Source organism: Carassius gibelio, chromosome B5 (assembly GCF_023724105.1).
Source record: "Carassius gibelio isolate Cgi1373 ecotype wild population from Czech Republic chromosome B5, carGib1.2-hapl.c, whole genome shotgun sequence".
In the NCBI taxonomy this organism is placed as follows: domain Eukaryota; kingdom Metazoa; phylum Chordata; class Actinopteri; order Cypriniformes; family Cyprinidae; genus Carassius; species Carassius gibelio.
In genome coordinates, this window is record NC_068400.1 from 42,797,649 (window position 1) to 42,813,605 (window position 15,957).

Genomic DNA, 15,957 nt, shown 5'->3' on the forward strand with positions numbered 1-15,957 from the left:
TTTATAGTTTATTTTCTCAGTATTTTTTTTTTTTTTTTTTTGCACCCTCAGATTCGAGATTTTCAGATATTCCATACATCAATGCAAAGCTTATTTAATTCAGCTTTCAGATGATGTATAAATCTCAATTTTAAAAAAATCACCCTTATGACTGGTTTTTTTTTGTCCAGGGTAAAACATTAATATTATTAACATAACTCCAGATTATAACTGACTTATTAATAACTTCCACACTGTATTTTTTTTTCCTTGTTCCCATCCAGCCGTATCACCTGGTCCTGCTTTGCGTATCCTTTCCTTTTTTTCCTCTGTTTTCTTTCTATCCCCTTCTCCTCCGCCCCACGCTGGGAAGAAGAAGATGAGCAGAAGTCCCACTCCTAAAGGGACTCCTGTCCAGCACAGTCCTGTAGACGGAGAGTTTCTGGAGGGAGAGATGGTCCAGTCTCCGCAGGACTCCAGCGGCCTCAAGAAACGAGTTTCCAGTCTCCTGCAAAGTCCAGTGAGTAACCAAGTGTGCACTAATGAGTGAAGCTCATAGATTTACATTTAAGAGTCAACTCAGATTTGATTCTGGAAGATTTTTCTGAGTACAGAATGTGATTTGTGTGCTTCAGTCCTTCAGAGAGGAGCTGGATGTGTTGATTCAGGAGCAGATGAATAAAGGAGAAAGCTCCTCTAATCTGTGGGCTCTCAGACAGATCGCAGACTTCATGGCCACTCACGGATCCCCGGCCTCGCTGCCCGTCTCTCAGTCCAGTATGTAATGATTTACAAATGATTTACTAAAGCAATAAGCCCAAAGAAGCCGTGGTTTACAGTCAATTTATAACAGCTAAGAGGCATTGTGTCCTAAAACCCTCTTAGCTGTTACAAACCACGGCTTCACAGGGCTTACTGCTTTTATTAAACATTTATTCCATATACGTAGTACGGTTTCACAAAATAAAACAGAGCAAATAAAGTGTAATGATATTAATAACAACAGTATTCTTCCACTAAACAATGTAGTTCCTCAGAAACAGTTGTTGTTGTAACAAAGTGGTTGCCGAGCAACACACAAACGTAAACAAAGGTTAATGTTACTTTGAAGAGTAATTTAGAACAGCTTTGAACGTGGCTCAGCCAATCAGAATCAAGAACCGGAACAATCCGCTTTATAATAAAAAATATATCATTGCTTGTGTTTCAGAGATGAATTCTGATGTGTTTGCATGTTTCATCAAAAAAAAATTAATCAAGAAGATTCAAACAGAAAACAAGATTATTTTTTTAGGCAAAAACTCACTTAATTTTGAATTGTTTTTTGTTTTTGTTTTTTTTTTCTGAAAAAAAAAAAACAATTTTTATTTGTCTAGAAAATCCTTATTGATTTAAGTTTTTATATAATGTGGTGGTTAAAAAAATCTAGAATTTTTGAAGTGTTGCAAGTAAATATCTAACAATTCTGAATTTATATTGTGCAGCTATAAATTGCGAGAAAAAAGTCAGAATTTTGACATTATAAAGCCCCAACAACCTTTTTAAGTTTTGAATCCCGTAACAAAAACAAGCTTCCATGGAGTTTTCGTTCCGTTCAACATTCATTCATGTAACGTTTGTGACCCTGGAGCACCAAACCAGTCATAAGGAGTGGTTTAAGCTGAATAAATCATCTCTCCATTGATGTGTGGTTTGTTCGGAGGACAATGTTTGTCTGAGATACAACTTTTTGAAAATCTGGAATCTGCGGGAGCAAAAAAATCTAAATATGGAGAAAGTAGCCTTTAAAGTTGTTCAAATGAAGTTCTTAGCAATGCTTATTACTTACTATATTTTTATGGTTGGAAATGTACAAAATATCTTCATGGAACATGATCTTAACGTAGTTTAACTTAATATTAATATATTGTGAATTATCCTAAAATTTTTTTAAAAAAAGTATAATTGTGACTCATACAATGTATTGTTATCTTGCTACAAATATCCCTGTGCTACTGATGACTGCTTCTGTGCTGCAGGGACACAATTATCATAATTTTTCCGATCAGACACTTAGAAGTAGAAGGAGATTTAGTTTTAGTTTCAGACTTGATGAATGCAATTCAAAAAAGTGAATTCAGCTGTGCTTTTTCCTGTGAAACTGAAACTGTGTTTGGAGATGAAATGAACTTGATGTTTGTTGCACCTCTTAAACTCCTTCTGTTGGTGTTGTTGCTCGTGTCCGTACAGCTGTGAGCATGGTGACCCCCATCAACGATCTGCACGGATGGGACCCGGGCTCCATGGTGAAGGGCGAGAGACTGATGCGCTGCAAGCTGGCCAGTGTTCACCGTCTGCTGGATCTGTTCGGCTGGACACAGCTGCCCAACACCTGCCTCACAGTAAGACACACCTTCGGTCAGCGTGCCACCTCTCACCAGTGTGGTGTAGTATATGTGATGATGTTTTGTACTGTGTAGATTAAATGTGTTTGTTGGTGTTGAGTGTTTTAAACATGGAGACTGTTACGTGAGAAACATTTCAGTAATCACATAACTTTTTAAAGTAACTAGTAAAGTAACACATTACACATAAAACTCATAAAGTAACACTTTGTAGTTTAGAAGAAAATATCTGAGCTTTTGCAAATAAGTAACTCCAGTTACTTTGTTTGAAAAAGTAACTAAAAAAGTAACGTAACATTACATTCCATAATAAGTAACTAAGTAATGTATTTGTTTTTTAGGGAGTAACGCAACATTGTAATTCATAACGTAACCAGATTACTTTTTTGAAGTAACTAGTAAAGCAACATTACTTTTTAGTTTAGAAGGAAACATCGGAGTCACTTTTTCAAATAAATAACTCCTGTTACTTTGTTTCCCAGATTTAAAAAGTAACACAAAAATAACGTAACGCATTACTTTCCATAAAGAGTAACCTAATTAGTTACTTTTTAGGGAGTAACACAATATTGTAATGCATTTAAAAATATATATATTTATAAAAGTAACTTCCCCAGCACTGACGCTCACTATACAATCATCCGAACGGTAAACCGAGAGTAACACTTTATTTTAAGGTGTCCTTGTTACACGTTACATGTACTTATTATTATAACAATAACTTATGCATAATAACATGCACGTCAAATGCAGTAAGTACATGTAGTTAATTCATATTACTCAGTTATTAAATATATAATTACACTTTAACAAGGACACCTTCAAATAAAGTGTAACCACTGAATGTAATGAAGGTTGCAAATACATGTTTCAGAAAGAAGCTTATATTTGACCGAAATACAGTAAAAACTGAAATAATGGGAAATATCATGAATATATGTTTTCTGTTTTAAATATATTTCAAAACTGTAATGTATTTCTGTGATGTGTAGCTGTATTTTCAGCATCATTACTCCAGTCTTCAGTGTCACATGATCTCTGATGGCTGAATTAACCCTTGCTCTTCCTATGAGTTGCTTAAGATGAAAGCATCTCTTTTTCTTCGCAGATGCGTGTTAGTAAAGAACAAGAGCATTTCCTCGTGCTGCCGGACGGTTTGGCTTACGGGGAGGTGACCGCCTCCAATCTGGTGAGACACACAAACCAGACCGGTTCCTCCTTATGAGAGCCTTTCACTGGGAAGAGCATTCAAGTGAACTCTCTCACTCTCTCCAGGTGAAGGTGAATATTCTGGGGGAGGTTGTGGAGAAAGGCAGCACTGCTCTGGAAGTGAATCTGTCTGCGTTTGGTCTTCATTCTGCCGTCTATTCAGCTCGACCGGACATCCGCTGCCTCCTGCACCTCCACACTCCAGCCACGGCCGCGGTACACCGCCTCACTACTGACGGATCACTACCAAACAGATTGCTTAATATTTAACAATTATACTAATAATTATTATTACATTAAAAACTAGTTCTTTTATTTATTGTTTAATATTTACATGTCATAAATTACTTTATTTTCCATTAACCTATGCGTATTTGTATAGGTTTGTGAAACACATAAATGACAAGAAATTATTTTATTTTATTTTATTTTATTTTATTTTATTTTATTTTATTTTAGTATGCCGAGGTTTGTGAAACTCATAAATTACTTTTATGTATTTATTTATTTATATCACAAGATTTTGAAAAACATAAATTACTAAATTTTCAATTTACTTTTGTATCCCCAAGGTTTGTGAAACACATAAATTACTTTTATTTATTTATTTGTTTGTTTCACAAATTTGTGAAAAAACATAAATTACTAAATTGAAATTTTAATTATATTTATATATATATATATATATATATATATATATATATATATATATATATATATTCATTCTGAGATCCAAGCTTGCACTGATGGCACACACAAAAAAAATGTATTTTAAAATAATTATTTAAAATAATTATCATTATTATAGATGCATTAGTTCAAATCACTTACATGTCAATTATTAAAGTCATAAAATTATTAAAATAACACTTTTTCCCGCCTTTAACACATTATCTCGATCTTAACATGTGTTTTTCATTATTCTAGCTCTGATCAACTCCTGTATTCCTGTAATAACACTATTAATCTTTCATGAAGGTATCAGCCATGAAATGTGGCCTTCTGCCGCTATCCCATGAGGCTTTGCTGGTGGGCGATGTAGCTTATTATGACTATAATGGAGTGATGGAGGAAGAAGAGGACAGAGTGGATCTCCAGAAGAGCCTGGGCCCGACATGCAAGGTGTGATCATAGATTATAGGCAGTGGATATTCTGTTCGGTTTGATGAAGTGTTCCTGTGCTGGGAAACATCTGTCTGTCTCTAATAGCTGTGATCCTACAGGTGCTGGTGTTGAGGAACCATGGAATCGTGGCACTGGGAGAGTCGGTGGAGGAGGCCTTTTACACCATCTACCACATCCAGACCGCCTGTCAAATACAGGTACAAATTACAGCCATTCCCACTAGGACAAATTATGGAAGAGAAGATTAGTGGGACAGAGTAAAGAGAGTTCAGAATATCGCATTGCATATTTCTTATCATGATATTATCGTATCGTGATATTTTGATATCGTTACTTTCATATATTTGAAAAAAAAAACATCAACCATGGATGTAAAGAAACGAAGTTCAGGTTTTCCTAACAAGCCAGCCATATTTTTTTAAATAAGCCCCTTCACAAAACAAGCTCAAAGTCACTTCAAATGACTTTCTTAATTTCTTAAAGTCAAATTGCTTACTTGGCAACTGTGTTTTCGGCCGGAGTTTTCCTTCAGAATAAAAGCTTAAAAGTGCAGTATGAATTGTTGACAGCTATACAATAAATACTGTATCGTGTACTTCATATTGAGATATTATTGTATCTTGAGATTTGTGTAACTTGTTTAAATATCGCAATAAATATCGTATTGTGAGATTTTGATATCGTTACATTTCTATAACTCGTTTAAATATCCCAATAAACATTGTATCATGGGCTTCACATCGTAATATTATCGTATTGTGAGATTTTCATATCGTTGCATTCCTATAAACCTCTTAAATATCACAATAAATACCATATCGTGGAATACATATCGTGATATTATCTTATCTTGAGATTTGTGTGACTTGTTTAAATATCACCATAGATATTGTATTGTGAACTTTATATTGTTATATTATCACATTATTTTGATATTGTAACATCCCTATACCTCGCGTTACTTGTAACTGGTTAGCGCGGTACTGTTGGTATTGTTGGCTGGAGTGGATCTGCAGGACGGATGGAGTCACGCTGCATTGCTCTGTGGTTTTGGCAGGTGGCAGCACTGTGCAGCGCTGGAGGAGAGCAGAACCTGATCCTGCTGGACCGCAGTGTTCACCGACCCGTCTCCAGAGGCTCTGTGGGCTGGGCCGGATCCACCTTCGGTCCCATGCACAAGAGCAGGCTGGGAGAACACGAGTTTGAAGCACTGATGAGGACGCTGGACAATCTGGTTAGTCTAGAACACTGCAACCTTTGAGTATTAAGAATACGATTCTCAGATTGAAATTTATTTTTGATTCCCAACTCTAGCTGAATAATCTAGCTCAGATGAAACTATTTGAAAATCTGGAATCTGAGGGAGCAAAAAAATCTAAAAATTGGCACAAAATTACGTCTGTGCTCCTGATGACTGCTTCTGTGCTGCGGGACACAGTTTAGCCAATCTATAGCGTATTGTTATTACTATTAGACTTGTGAACATCTGATTATCGTTCTTTAGGGTTACCGTACAGGCTATGCTTACCGTTTCCCAGTGCTGCTGGAGCGCTCCAGAACCAGGAGAGAGGTGGAGGTTCCTGCTACTGCCACCTCATTTTCCTTTCATGACGATGGAGTTCATCCTCACCCTCGTCTCCATCCTCACGCCCAGAGACAGCAGCAGAAGACCAGATGGCTGAACACCCCAAACGTCTATCAGAAGATCGGCCAGGAGCAGGCCAGTCCAGGACATCGCTCTACGGTAGAGGAGATTCAGAGCTAGTTCCCTGCACGCTGTGTATTATACAGAGTGAGGAAGACAAGATCAATATTAAAAGCAACATTTTCCTCTGGACCAAACCAAAAAATTTCTGATTTGTTTTCATTCAGGTGTAAGAAACTGCTTGAAAGCCATAACTTCATTTTGTTCAGGCAATTTAACAATGGCTGAAGAGAATACTTATTATTACGCTGTAGGGGAAGATGAAGCTGAGAATCGTCAGCCTATAGATAAAAAATAAATAAACACCATACTTTTCAAAAATAGAAGTGACTTGTAACTAAATTACGTGATTTAATTACAAAATAAAAGTAACTGTAATCATTTACTGTTTCTGATAAAAAGAAAGTCTAATTTAATTACAGTTACTTATTGAAAATGTTAATGATTTTTATACACACACACACACACACTCACTCTCACAGACACACACACACACAATCACACACACACACAATCACTCACTCTCTCACACACACACACGCACACACACACACAATCACTCACTCACACACACGCGCACACACACACACACACACAATCACTCACTCACACACACACACACACACACACACACACAATCACTCACTCACACACACACACGCGCGCGCGCACACACACACTCACTCACACACACACACTCACTCACTCACACACACACACACACACACACACACATACACACTCACTCACTCACTCACTCTCACAGACACACACACACACAAACAATCACTCACTCTCTCACACACACACACGCACACACACAATCACTCACTCACACACACACGCGCACACACACACACACACAATCACTCACTCACGCGCACACACGCGCACACACACACACACAATTACTCACTCACACACACACGCGCGCGCGCGCACACACACACACACTCTCTCACTCTCACAGACACACACACACACACACACAATCACTCACTCTCTCACACACACACACGCACACACACAATCACTCACTCACACACACACGCGCACACACACACACACACACAATCACTCACTCACACACACACGCGCACACACACACACACACTCACTCACACACACACGCGCACGCACACACACACACACAATCACACACACAATCACTCACTCACACACACACACACACAATCACTCACTCTCTCTCACACACACACACATATTTAATGGATTACTTTCATAAATTGCAGTGACTGCTGTAAAATATGAGACAGCAATGTTTCACCAAAAAAAAAACAATTTGCTGAAAATGTTCTAGATGTAGTAGAGTTTGTTTCTTCATCAGTTTTGTAGAAATGTAGCACTGCATCAGTGTCTCATCAGTGGATGCTCTGCAGTGAATGGGTGCCGTCAGAATGAGAGTCTGATAAAAACATCACAGTAATCCACAGCACTCCAGTCCATCAGTGAACATCTGGAGAAGACAAAACCTGAAACACATCCAGCATTAAGATGATTTTAGCTTTAACGTTTTCAGCAAACTATCATTTTTGGGTGTAATTAAATCCCAACAACAACCTGGCCTTGTGCTGGTGAGATTGCAAAAGCACCAGTCAGATTCTCTTACATCAGAACATGTAAGTCAGTAGTTGTTAGTATCATTTCAGTCATGTATTTCTGAATGAGTAGCCTGTGAGTGTGTTACTGTGAATCATAGGATATTATTAGAGTAATAATGGTGTACTCGTTGCATCACTGTGTGAACACCTCCACATCTCTTTCTCCTTCTCTGCAATGCAGGAGAGATATTTTATAATCATAAACCTTACTGCAGAGCTTGCACTGCCCTCTACTGGTTGTAGATCTGTTAAACTATGTCCCTATCATGTTTCTCTGAAATAGTCTGCTTTTTAACAGCCTTCAAGTGTCTTCTGGGAATGTTTGAGATGCATTTGGTCATTTAAGCAGCTGAACTCCTCCTGTATTGATTTCTTCTCTTTTAGTGGCAGAAGTCAGAGGAAATCACGCAGGGCAGTGGACAGGCCATTAAGATCGAGAACCCAAACCAGTTTGTCCCTCTGTTCACCAACCCACAGGAGGTGCTTGAGACTAGAAATAAGGTAGGTTTCAGGTGTTAACATCTGTATATGCTCTGTCTCATGCGACAATTGTCTTCATTAGCACAAAAGACTTTGAAAGTTAGATATGTTTTTCCAGAACAGTGAAGCACAGTTATGCATCACTTGAGGCAGAATCCTCTTCTTGAGAGCGATACAGAGGATGGAAATCATATTTGTATTTCAGATACGAGAGCAGAATCGTCAGGACATGAAAACAGCCGGACCTCGGTCTCAGGTGTTAGCCAGCGTCATCACAGACAACAGTCCACCGGTAAACCACAGAACATCACTCGGTTCATCAGTGTCCTGCAGCACAGAAGCAGTCTTCAGGAGCACAGACGTATATCTGTAGAAATAGACAACAATACATTGTATGGGTCACAATTATACATTTCTCTTTTATGCCAAAAATCATTAGGATATTAAATAAAGATCATGTTCCATGAAGATATTTTGTAAATCTCCTAATGTTAATACATCAAAACTTCATTTTTGATTAGTGATATGCATTGCTAAGAACTTTATTTGGACGATTTAATTATTATTATTTATTTATTTATTTATTTTGCACCCCAAAAATTGACCCTTATGACTGGTTTTGTGCTCCATGGTCACATATACACTAGTGTACACTGCAAGATATATATATGTATATCAGTAGCGTAGCCAGAAGAGAGACTCTGTGTGTGCATATGAAAATCTGGGTGTGCCACATTTATTGTCAGATTACTGTGCAAAATTATGGGATAGTATTTTTGTCACACTGATTCCGTCCAACCATACTCCTAGTGTTAATTTGCAGGTCGTGTCAAAATGTAGTTAATTGTTATATGTAATAATTTTCTTCCAAATACGATAATTTTGAACTTTAGCTATTTCATTTTGTTTATTTTTCATTACAATTTATTCACTTTAAATAAATTATAATATATTATTATAGGATTAAAATGAATTGTAGTTGCTCAATATAGATATTTGCGCGCTTCGGATGAGCGCATGCACAAATCTTCTCACTGCGCGCGCGAACTCGCTGCCTCTGGCTCTTAAATGTTTAAACTGACAAAGCTTAAATGAGTTTAGTTTAAACACAGATAACAGCACCCAGATGATGACGGAATAAATTACTGCTCATATACAGCATTTGCGTTGAACAAGAGTGAATTATTTGTCCAGGGTTTTTTTTCTCATGTTTTTGTAATGTCTGGGAAGCCAGAATGCGCATGCATCAGAAACATTTATTAGCTGAACCCTGTTTTTTTTCTACGTGCCATTTATAGCAAGCCATATTACAGATGATATTGCAGATGCTTTGTCAGATTGAAGCGCGTGCCGAACCGTGTGTGGTGAACCGAACGGTTTGGGTTTTTTTTTTTCAGCGAACCGTGCCATCCCTATTACCTCAATAATCAATCAATTACAGGCCTAAAACAATTATGCCCGACCAGACGGATATTAGTACATCTCATCACACCGGCACCCGCGTCTAAATCAGTTGTATGGTCTGGTTTTCAGTCTAAAACAGTTGTGTCAAGTATAAATGTCTCGTCTGTTTCGGGAGGTGCGCGCGCAGTCAGCGGAGGCGCGCACCTTTTTTTTCTCAGATTTTGAAAAATCTTCGCGATCGACTTAAAATGCTTCCAAGATCCACTTGTCGACCGCGATCAACGGGTTGGTGACTCCAGATATAGCGACCAACTCTTTTTGAGCACGCATTGATTATGCGTGACACAGTCTCAATTTGTGGGACGCATGTATTGGGCTTCAAACGCTGTGCGCGCACGCACTACGCGGGATGGGTGGTCACCCTACCTGGCACACCCGTCTAGAGTGTGTCCACCTTTGTGTGTGTGTCCATGTACATGCTGAATCGACAGGTAAAAAAAAGCCTCAAGTCCAAATATTCATTTATCACCAATTAACTGTTTGACAAACACTTCCTGCTTTGATGTCCAGATCTGAATTTAAAAAAATCTCAAACATGCTACAAAGTCCCGATCTGAATCAACCGAGTCGCGAACAGGCTCCGAAGTGCCGATCTGAATCAACCGAGTCGCGAACATGCTCCGAAGTTCCGATCTGAATCAACCGAGTCGCGAACATGCTCCGAAGTGCCGATCTGAATCAACCGAGTCGCGAACAGGCACCGAAGTTCCGATCTGAATCAACCGAGTCGCGAACAGGCTCCGAAGTGCCGATCTGAATCAACCGAGTCGCGAACAGGCTCCGAAGGGCCGATCTGAATCAACCGAGTCGCGAACAGGCTCCGAAGGGCCGATCTGAATCAACCGAGTCGCGAACAGGCTCCGAAGTGCCGATCTGAATCAACCGAGTCGCGAACAGGCTCCGAAGGGCCGATCTGAATCAACGGAGTCGCGAACAGGCTCCGAAGTGCCGATCTGAATCAACCGAGTCGCGAACAGGCTCCGAAGTGGCGATCTGAATCAACCGAGTCGCGAACAGGCTCCGAAGTGCCGATCTGAATCAACAGAGTCGCGATCAGGCTCCGAAGTGCCGATCTGAATCAACCGAGTCGCGCGAAGGCTCCGAAGTGGCGATCTGAATCAACCGAGTCGCGAACAGGCTCCGAAGTGGCGATCTGAATCAACCGAGTCGCGAACAGGCTCCGAAGTGCCGATCTGAATCAACCGAGTCGCGAACAGGCTCCGAAGTGCCGATCTGAATCAACCGAGTCGCGCGAAGGCTCCGAAGTGGCGATCTGAATCAACCGAGTCGCGAACAGGCTCCGAAGTGCCGATCTGAATCAACCGAGTCGCGAACAGGCTCCGAAGTGGCGATCTGAATCAACCGAGTCGCGAACAGGCTCCGAAGTGCCGATTTGAATCAACCGAGTCGCGAACAGGCTCCGAAGTGCCGATCTGAATCAACCGAGTCATGAACAAAAAATATATACACATTCTAAGTAAACAACAATAGCCCAAGTTTAGTAAACATTTTTTATTGAGACTATAAAAAATAATTCTGCATCTATTTTTAGGTGTGCCAGCTGCCACTGTGGGTGGCACAGGCACACCCTGGCACACCCGTGTCTACGCAATATGTGTATGTATTTTTGTCTAAATGGTTCTTGTTTTGAAAAAAAGACAAAAGAAAACAAATGTATCAGATTATATCAATGTGTCAGGTTTGTTTTTCTTATCCCATTTTAAATACATTTTCCAAATTTAGTAATGTTTTTATTACGTTTTTTAATTTGGACTGTATTTTTTAATACAGTTCTGATTTATAAAATAAGATCTACCTCTGCACATCAGTAGTAATGAGCACACTTCATGGATCAGACACTTCTTCACGCAGACATGCATTGATTGTGCTTCCAGGCTCCGGAGTCTGTGGATCCTCCATCCGCTGCGGAGCACGAGACTCCGAACCCCTTCAACAAGCTGACGGATCTGGAGCTGGACGAGTACCGCAAGGAGGTCCAGCGCAAGCAGGACGGTACGAGACCAGAGTCTTACCGAGAGTGGTTTAGTCCCACATGCTCTTTTTATAAGCCATTGACTTCTGGGCTAAGTATTGCTTTATTGATTCTCCTCTGGATTAAAGAAGAGAATTCAATAAACACCTCCTGTCTTACACAGGACACATCCTTAGACTAATATTGATTGGATATCACATAGCTTTACTCTTTATTTTTATTATCTACTCCATAAAATAAGGTTTTGGAAAAATATTATTTTATTTGTGGGAGTACAAGAATGCATGTATTTAATACTTTGAAGTGTGCCTAGAAAATAAATGAATTAAAGTTGAATTGAATTTAAAAGTCTGAAAACAAACAAAAACATCAGACTGACCTCAAACTTTTGAATGATACATTGTTTATTTGTTTTTTCTGGCAGTATTTTTCTAGTACGAAAACAATGATGAACTCTAATTACAAATGAAACACTAACACTTATAGAATAAAGAAATGAATAAAAACCATGAAGCAAAATTGAACTAAAAGTTTATATTAATGTTGAATTTAAATGACATGCTGAGACTCTTGTGATAACTTAAATGGAAAAATGAACTTGTTACTGAAAAAGCTACATATTTTTGAAATCACACTAAAAACTGTAAATCATTTAGAAGTGTCACTATTGTTCTGCATCACTCCCCAGCACTGGTGATGACTCACTGCACACCTCCACCTCATCTCCCTCTGTTTCTGTTCCCTTTCTTCTTCTTCTTCTTCTCCCAACCCTGATGTTTTTGTTTAAAGGTGTGGAGGAGGTAGTGAATGACTCGGGGGCTTCCCCGAATGCCTCCCCCAAAAAGACCCCACCGTCAGGTCAGACCCTTGGCTCACACCTGTGCATGTGAACACTGCAGAAACACCTGCTATGCTCCATCTGTGCATCGCATCATCTGCTTCGATTGGGTGTTTGTTTTATAATCTGCATAATGGCATTAAAGGAAGAGTTCACCCAAAAGTGACTGTTCTGTGATTTGGAGATATTGTAGCATTGCTTCACTTGCTCTGCAGTGAATGGGTGCCGTCAGAATGAGAGTCTGATAAAAACATCACAATAATCCACAGCACTCCAGTCCATCAGTGAACATCTGGAGAAGACAAAAGATGAAACACATCCAGCATTAAGATGATTTTAACTCAAACACATAGAGTCTTTAATCCATAATAACACTTCCTTCTCGTCTGAATCAGGAGAGAAATCTGCATAGATCAAGCAGCGTTTAAACAGCTCTATTTTCACTTCAGAAGTTGTTGGACTGGAGTGCTGTGGATTATTGTGATGTTTTTATCAGACTCTCATTCTGACGGCACCCATTCACATCCATTGGCGAGCAAGTGAAGCATTATCTCCAAATTTGTTCTGATTATACAAATAACTGATTTGCACATTTAATGGCCTGAGGGTTAGCAAGTATACAGCTTTTTTTTTGGGGGGGGGTGAACTATTCCTTTAACAGGGGATGATGTAGAGTAACATGGGATGTCTGTATTCAAATCTATGTGTGTGTTCATTTCAGTTTTCATGTTTTTGTTTTTATGTGTGACATTTTCAGCTCTGTACTGTGGCCTCCATCTGTCTTCACACCTTTGTGCTTCTCTGTCTGTCTCTGTCCCTGTGTTATAATTTGTAGGACAATCGTTTGGTACTGAGATCTTGTCTCACTAGTGAGTATGTAGAAACTAAGACATTGCACACAACTTGAATGAGCATGCTGGCCAAAACTGAAATGTCATAGCAGCTGCTTCTGTTCCAGCACTGAGAATCCTGAGCAATGCTTAACTGCCTTTTCCTTTTCTCTTCTTTCATTATTTGTATTGTGCTATGTATTTCCGTTTCAATCGATTCACATTCAGATGGAAAAGCGGTGCAGAATGATAAAGGCGATGAAAAGAAACAGCAGGAGGAGCTAGAAAAACAAATGAAGGCACTTTCCACCACTGACACGTCAGAAACCACGCCCTCGGCCCCGCCCACGACTCCGCCCACTGCCCCGCCCAACAAACCCGCAGGCAACACCCCAGAGGGCTCGCCTTCCAAATCTCCATCCAAGAAAAAAAAGAAGTTCAAAGCTCCCTGTTTTCTAAAGAAAAGCAAGAAACAAAAAGAAAAAGCAGAATCTTGAACTCTTACACACAAGTGTTCTTCACTAGTGCTCTCACACATCTTCACATCCAGTCCATCTACTGACCTTTACATGCCATACGAGTTTTTCACTATGGTTTTGTGACTTGAAACACATTTTCGGTACACGATGCAAATTTCACAATGCTTCACTGATGTAACCCTTCCCTTGCTTCAAAATGAATTGCACTTAGTACATGCGTAGAAACAGAATGTGGCATTGAGTAAGCATTGATTGTTCATGTCTATCGAGTCTGATTGTTGCTCATTATCATGTTACCATTCACTGGAAATCATGATTGAGATGGCTTACAATAATACACATCAAAACGCCAGAATAAGCAAGATCGTGATGCTGCAACTTTAAATGCACGACTTTTCTTCTTCTTCTTATACTGTTGTTATTTATTATCTTTTTTATGTATGTGTGTTGAAGACTTATTTGCAGTTGGAATTATTTTTATGATCATTCACTGTTATTTAAAAGCTTTTGTGTGTATATGTGCTGGTTTATAAACTTGATTCCATGTCACTATTAGAATGTAAAATGCTAGAATCGGATGTACCATTCATTAAAAACCACATCCATGTAAAGCTGGTGTAGTTTGTGTCTTTGGTGTGGATTTAAAAACTATACTTATTCACAGAAGTTGTAATTGTGTATCTTCCTTAAAAAAATTCTTATGAAATGTTCCTAATGATATATTTGTGCCTCATCATTTGACCAAAATCCACATCAGATCTCAGTCAGAAGTGATTCCAAACACTCAGTGGTGATCGATAGTGACTGATGTGTTGCATTAATCTCATTCAGTGTCATGTGTAGCTTGAAGCTAATTGTAGCTATAATTTCTCTGTTACCCATAATACGATTATATTTCATGATGTATTTTATCAAAAGAAGTAGCATAAGTGCATAAGAATTTTTTTTATTTGTTTTCTTAAAAGATTTTTAATTCTAGATATACAGTTTATATGCAAGCATTCTCCAAAATGTCATTTGTGTGGAAATATTACAAAGTCTGTAAATGGGACATTTTTAAAGGCAGAGCAAGCTCGCTGTTCACCAAGTGTCTAATATTGGAAGAAAATCTTTCAAATTGAATTGGGGGGTGTTTATATTAATGTATCTAAACTTAGATGGTATTTTCTTTTCATCTTGTCACTGTATTATCCATTCTAAAGTAGTATTTCTTGGCGCAATGCTGCTTTATTTACAGCGGTAACCAGGGAAATGCAGTGTTACTGCTTTGTTTACAGAGGTAACCAGGGAAACGTCGTGTCATAGCCTTGTTTACAGAGGTAACCAGGGAAATGCCGTGTCACTGTTTTGTGTACAGCGCCAACCAGGGAAACGCCATGTCACTGTTTTGTGTACAGCGGTATCCAGGGAAACGATGTGTCACTGTTTTGTGTACAGCGGTAACCAGGGAAACGATGTGTCACTGTTTTGTGTACAGCGGTAACCAGGGAAATGCCGTGTCACTGTTTTGTGTACAGCGGTAACCAGGGAAACGCCGTGTCACTGCTTTGTGTACAACGGTAACCAGGGAAACGCCGTGTCACTGTTTTGTGTACAGCGGTATCCAGGGAAACGATGTGTCACTGTTTTGTGTACAGCGGTAACCAGGGAAACGATGTGTCACTTGTTTTGTGTACAGCGGTAACCAGGGAAACGCCGTGTCACTGTTTTGTGTACAGCGGTAACCAGGGAAACGATGTGTCACTGTTTTGTGTACAGCGGTAACCAGGGAAACGCTGTGTCACTGCTTTGTGTACAACGGTAACCAGGGAAACGCCGTGTCACTGTTTTGTGTACAGCGGTAACCAGG

At 39.3% G+C, this 15,957-nt stretch overlaps 1 protein-coding gene across 4 annotated transcripts; it reads left to right on the forward strand.

Moving 5' to 3' along the window:
- The first annotated feature begins 355 nt into the window (after positions 1–355).
- LOC127957035 (beta-adducin-like) lies at positions 356–14,719 on the forward strand. Of its 4 annotated transcripts, XM_052555373.1 has the most exons (15): positions 356–499; positions 615–756; positions 2,209–2,360; positions 3,472–3,552; positions 3,639–3,788; positions 4,551–4,694; positions 4,796–4,894; positions 5,755–5,931; positions 6,202–6,441; positions 8,409–8,525; positions 8,710–8,796; positions 11,864–11,981; positions 12,751–12,819; positions 13,635–13,668; positions 13,858–13,948. In XM_052555373.1, coding segments are annotated over exons 1-15 (1,752 nt in total). In that variant the 5' UTR covers positions 356–358; the 3' UTR covers positions 13,859–13,948. The 4 variants fall into 4 exon arrangements, with proteins under 4 accessions (XP_052411333.1, XP_052411330.1, XP_052411331.1 ...); XM_052555370.1 differs by lacking the exon at positions 13,635–13,668 and having other exon boundaries at positions 13,858–14,719; XM_052555371.1 differs by lacking the exon at positions 13,635–13,668 and having other exon boundaries at positions 6,202–6,417; positions 13,858–14,719.
- Positions 14,720–15,957: the final 1,238 nt, after the last annotated feature.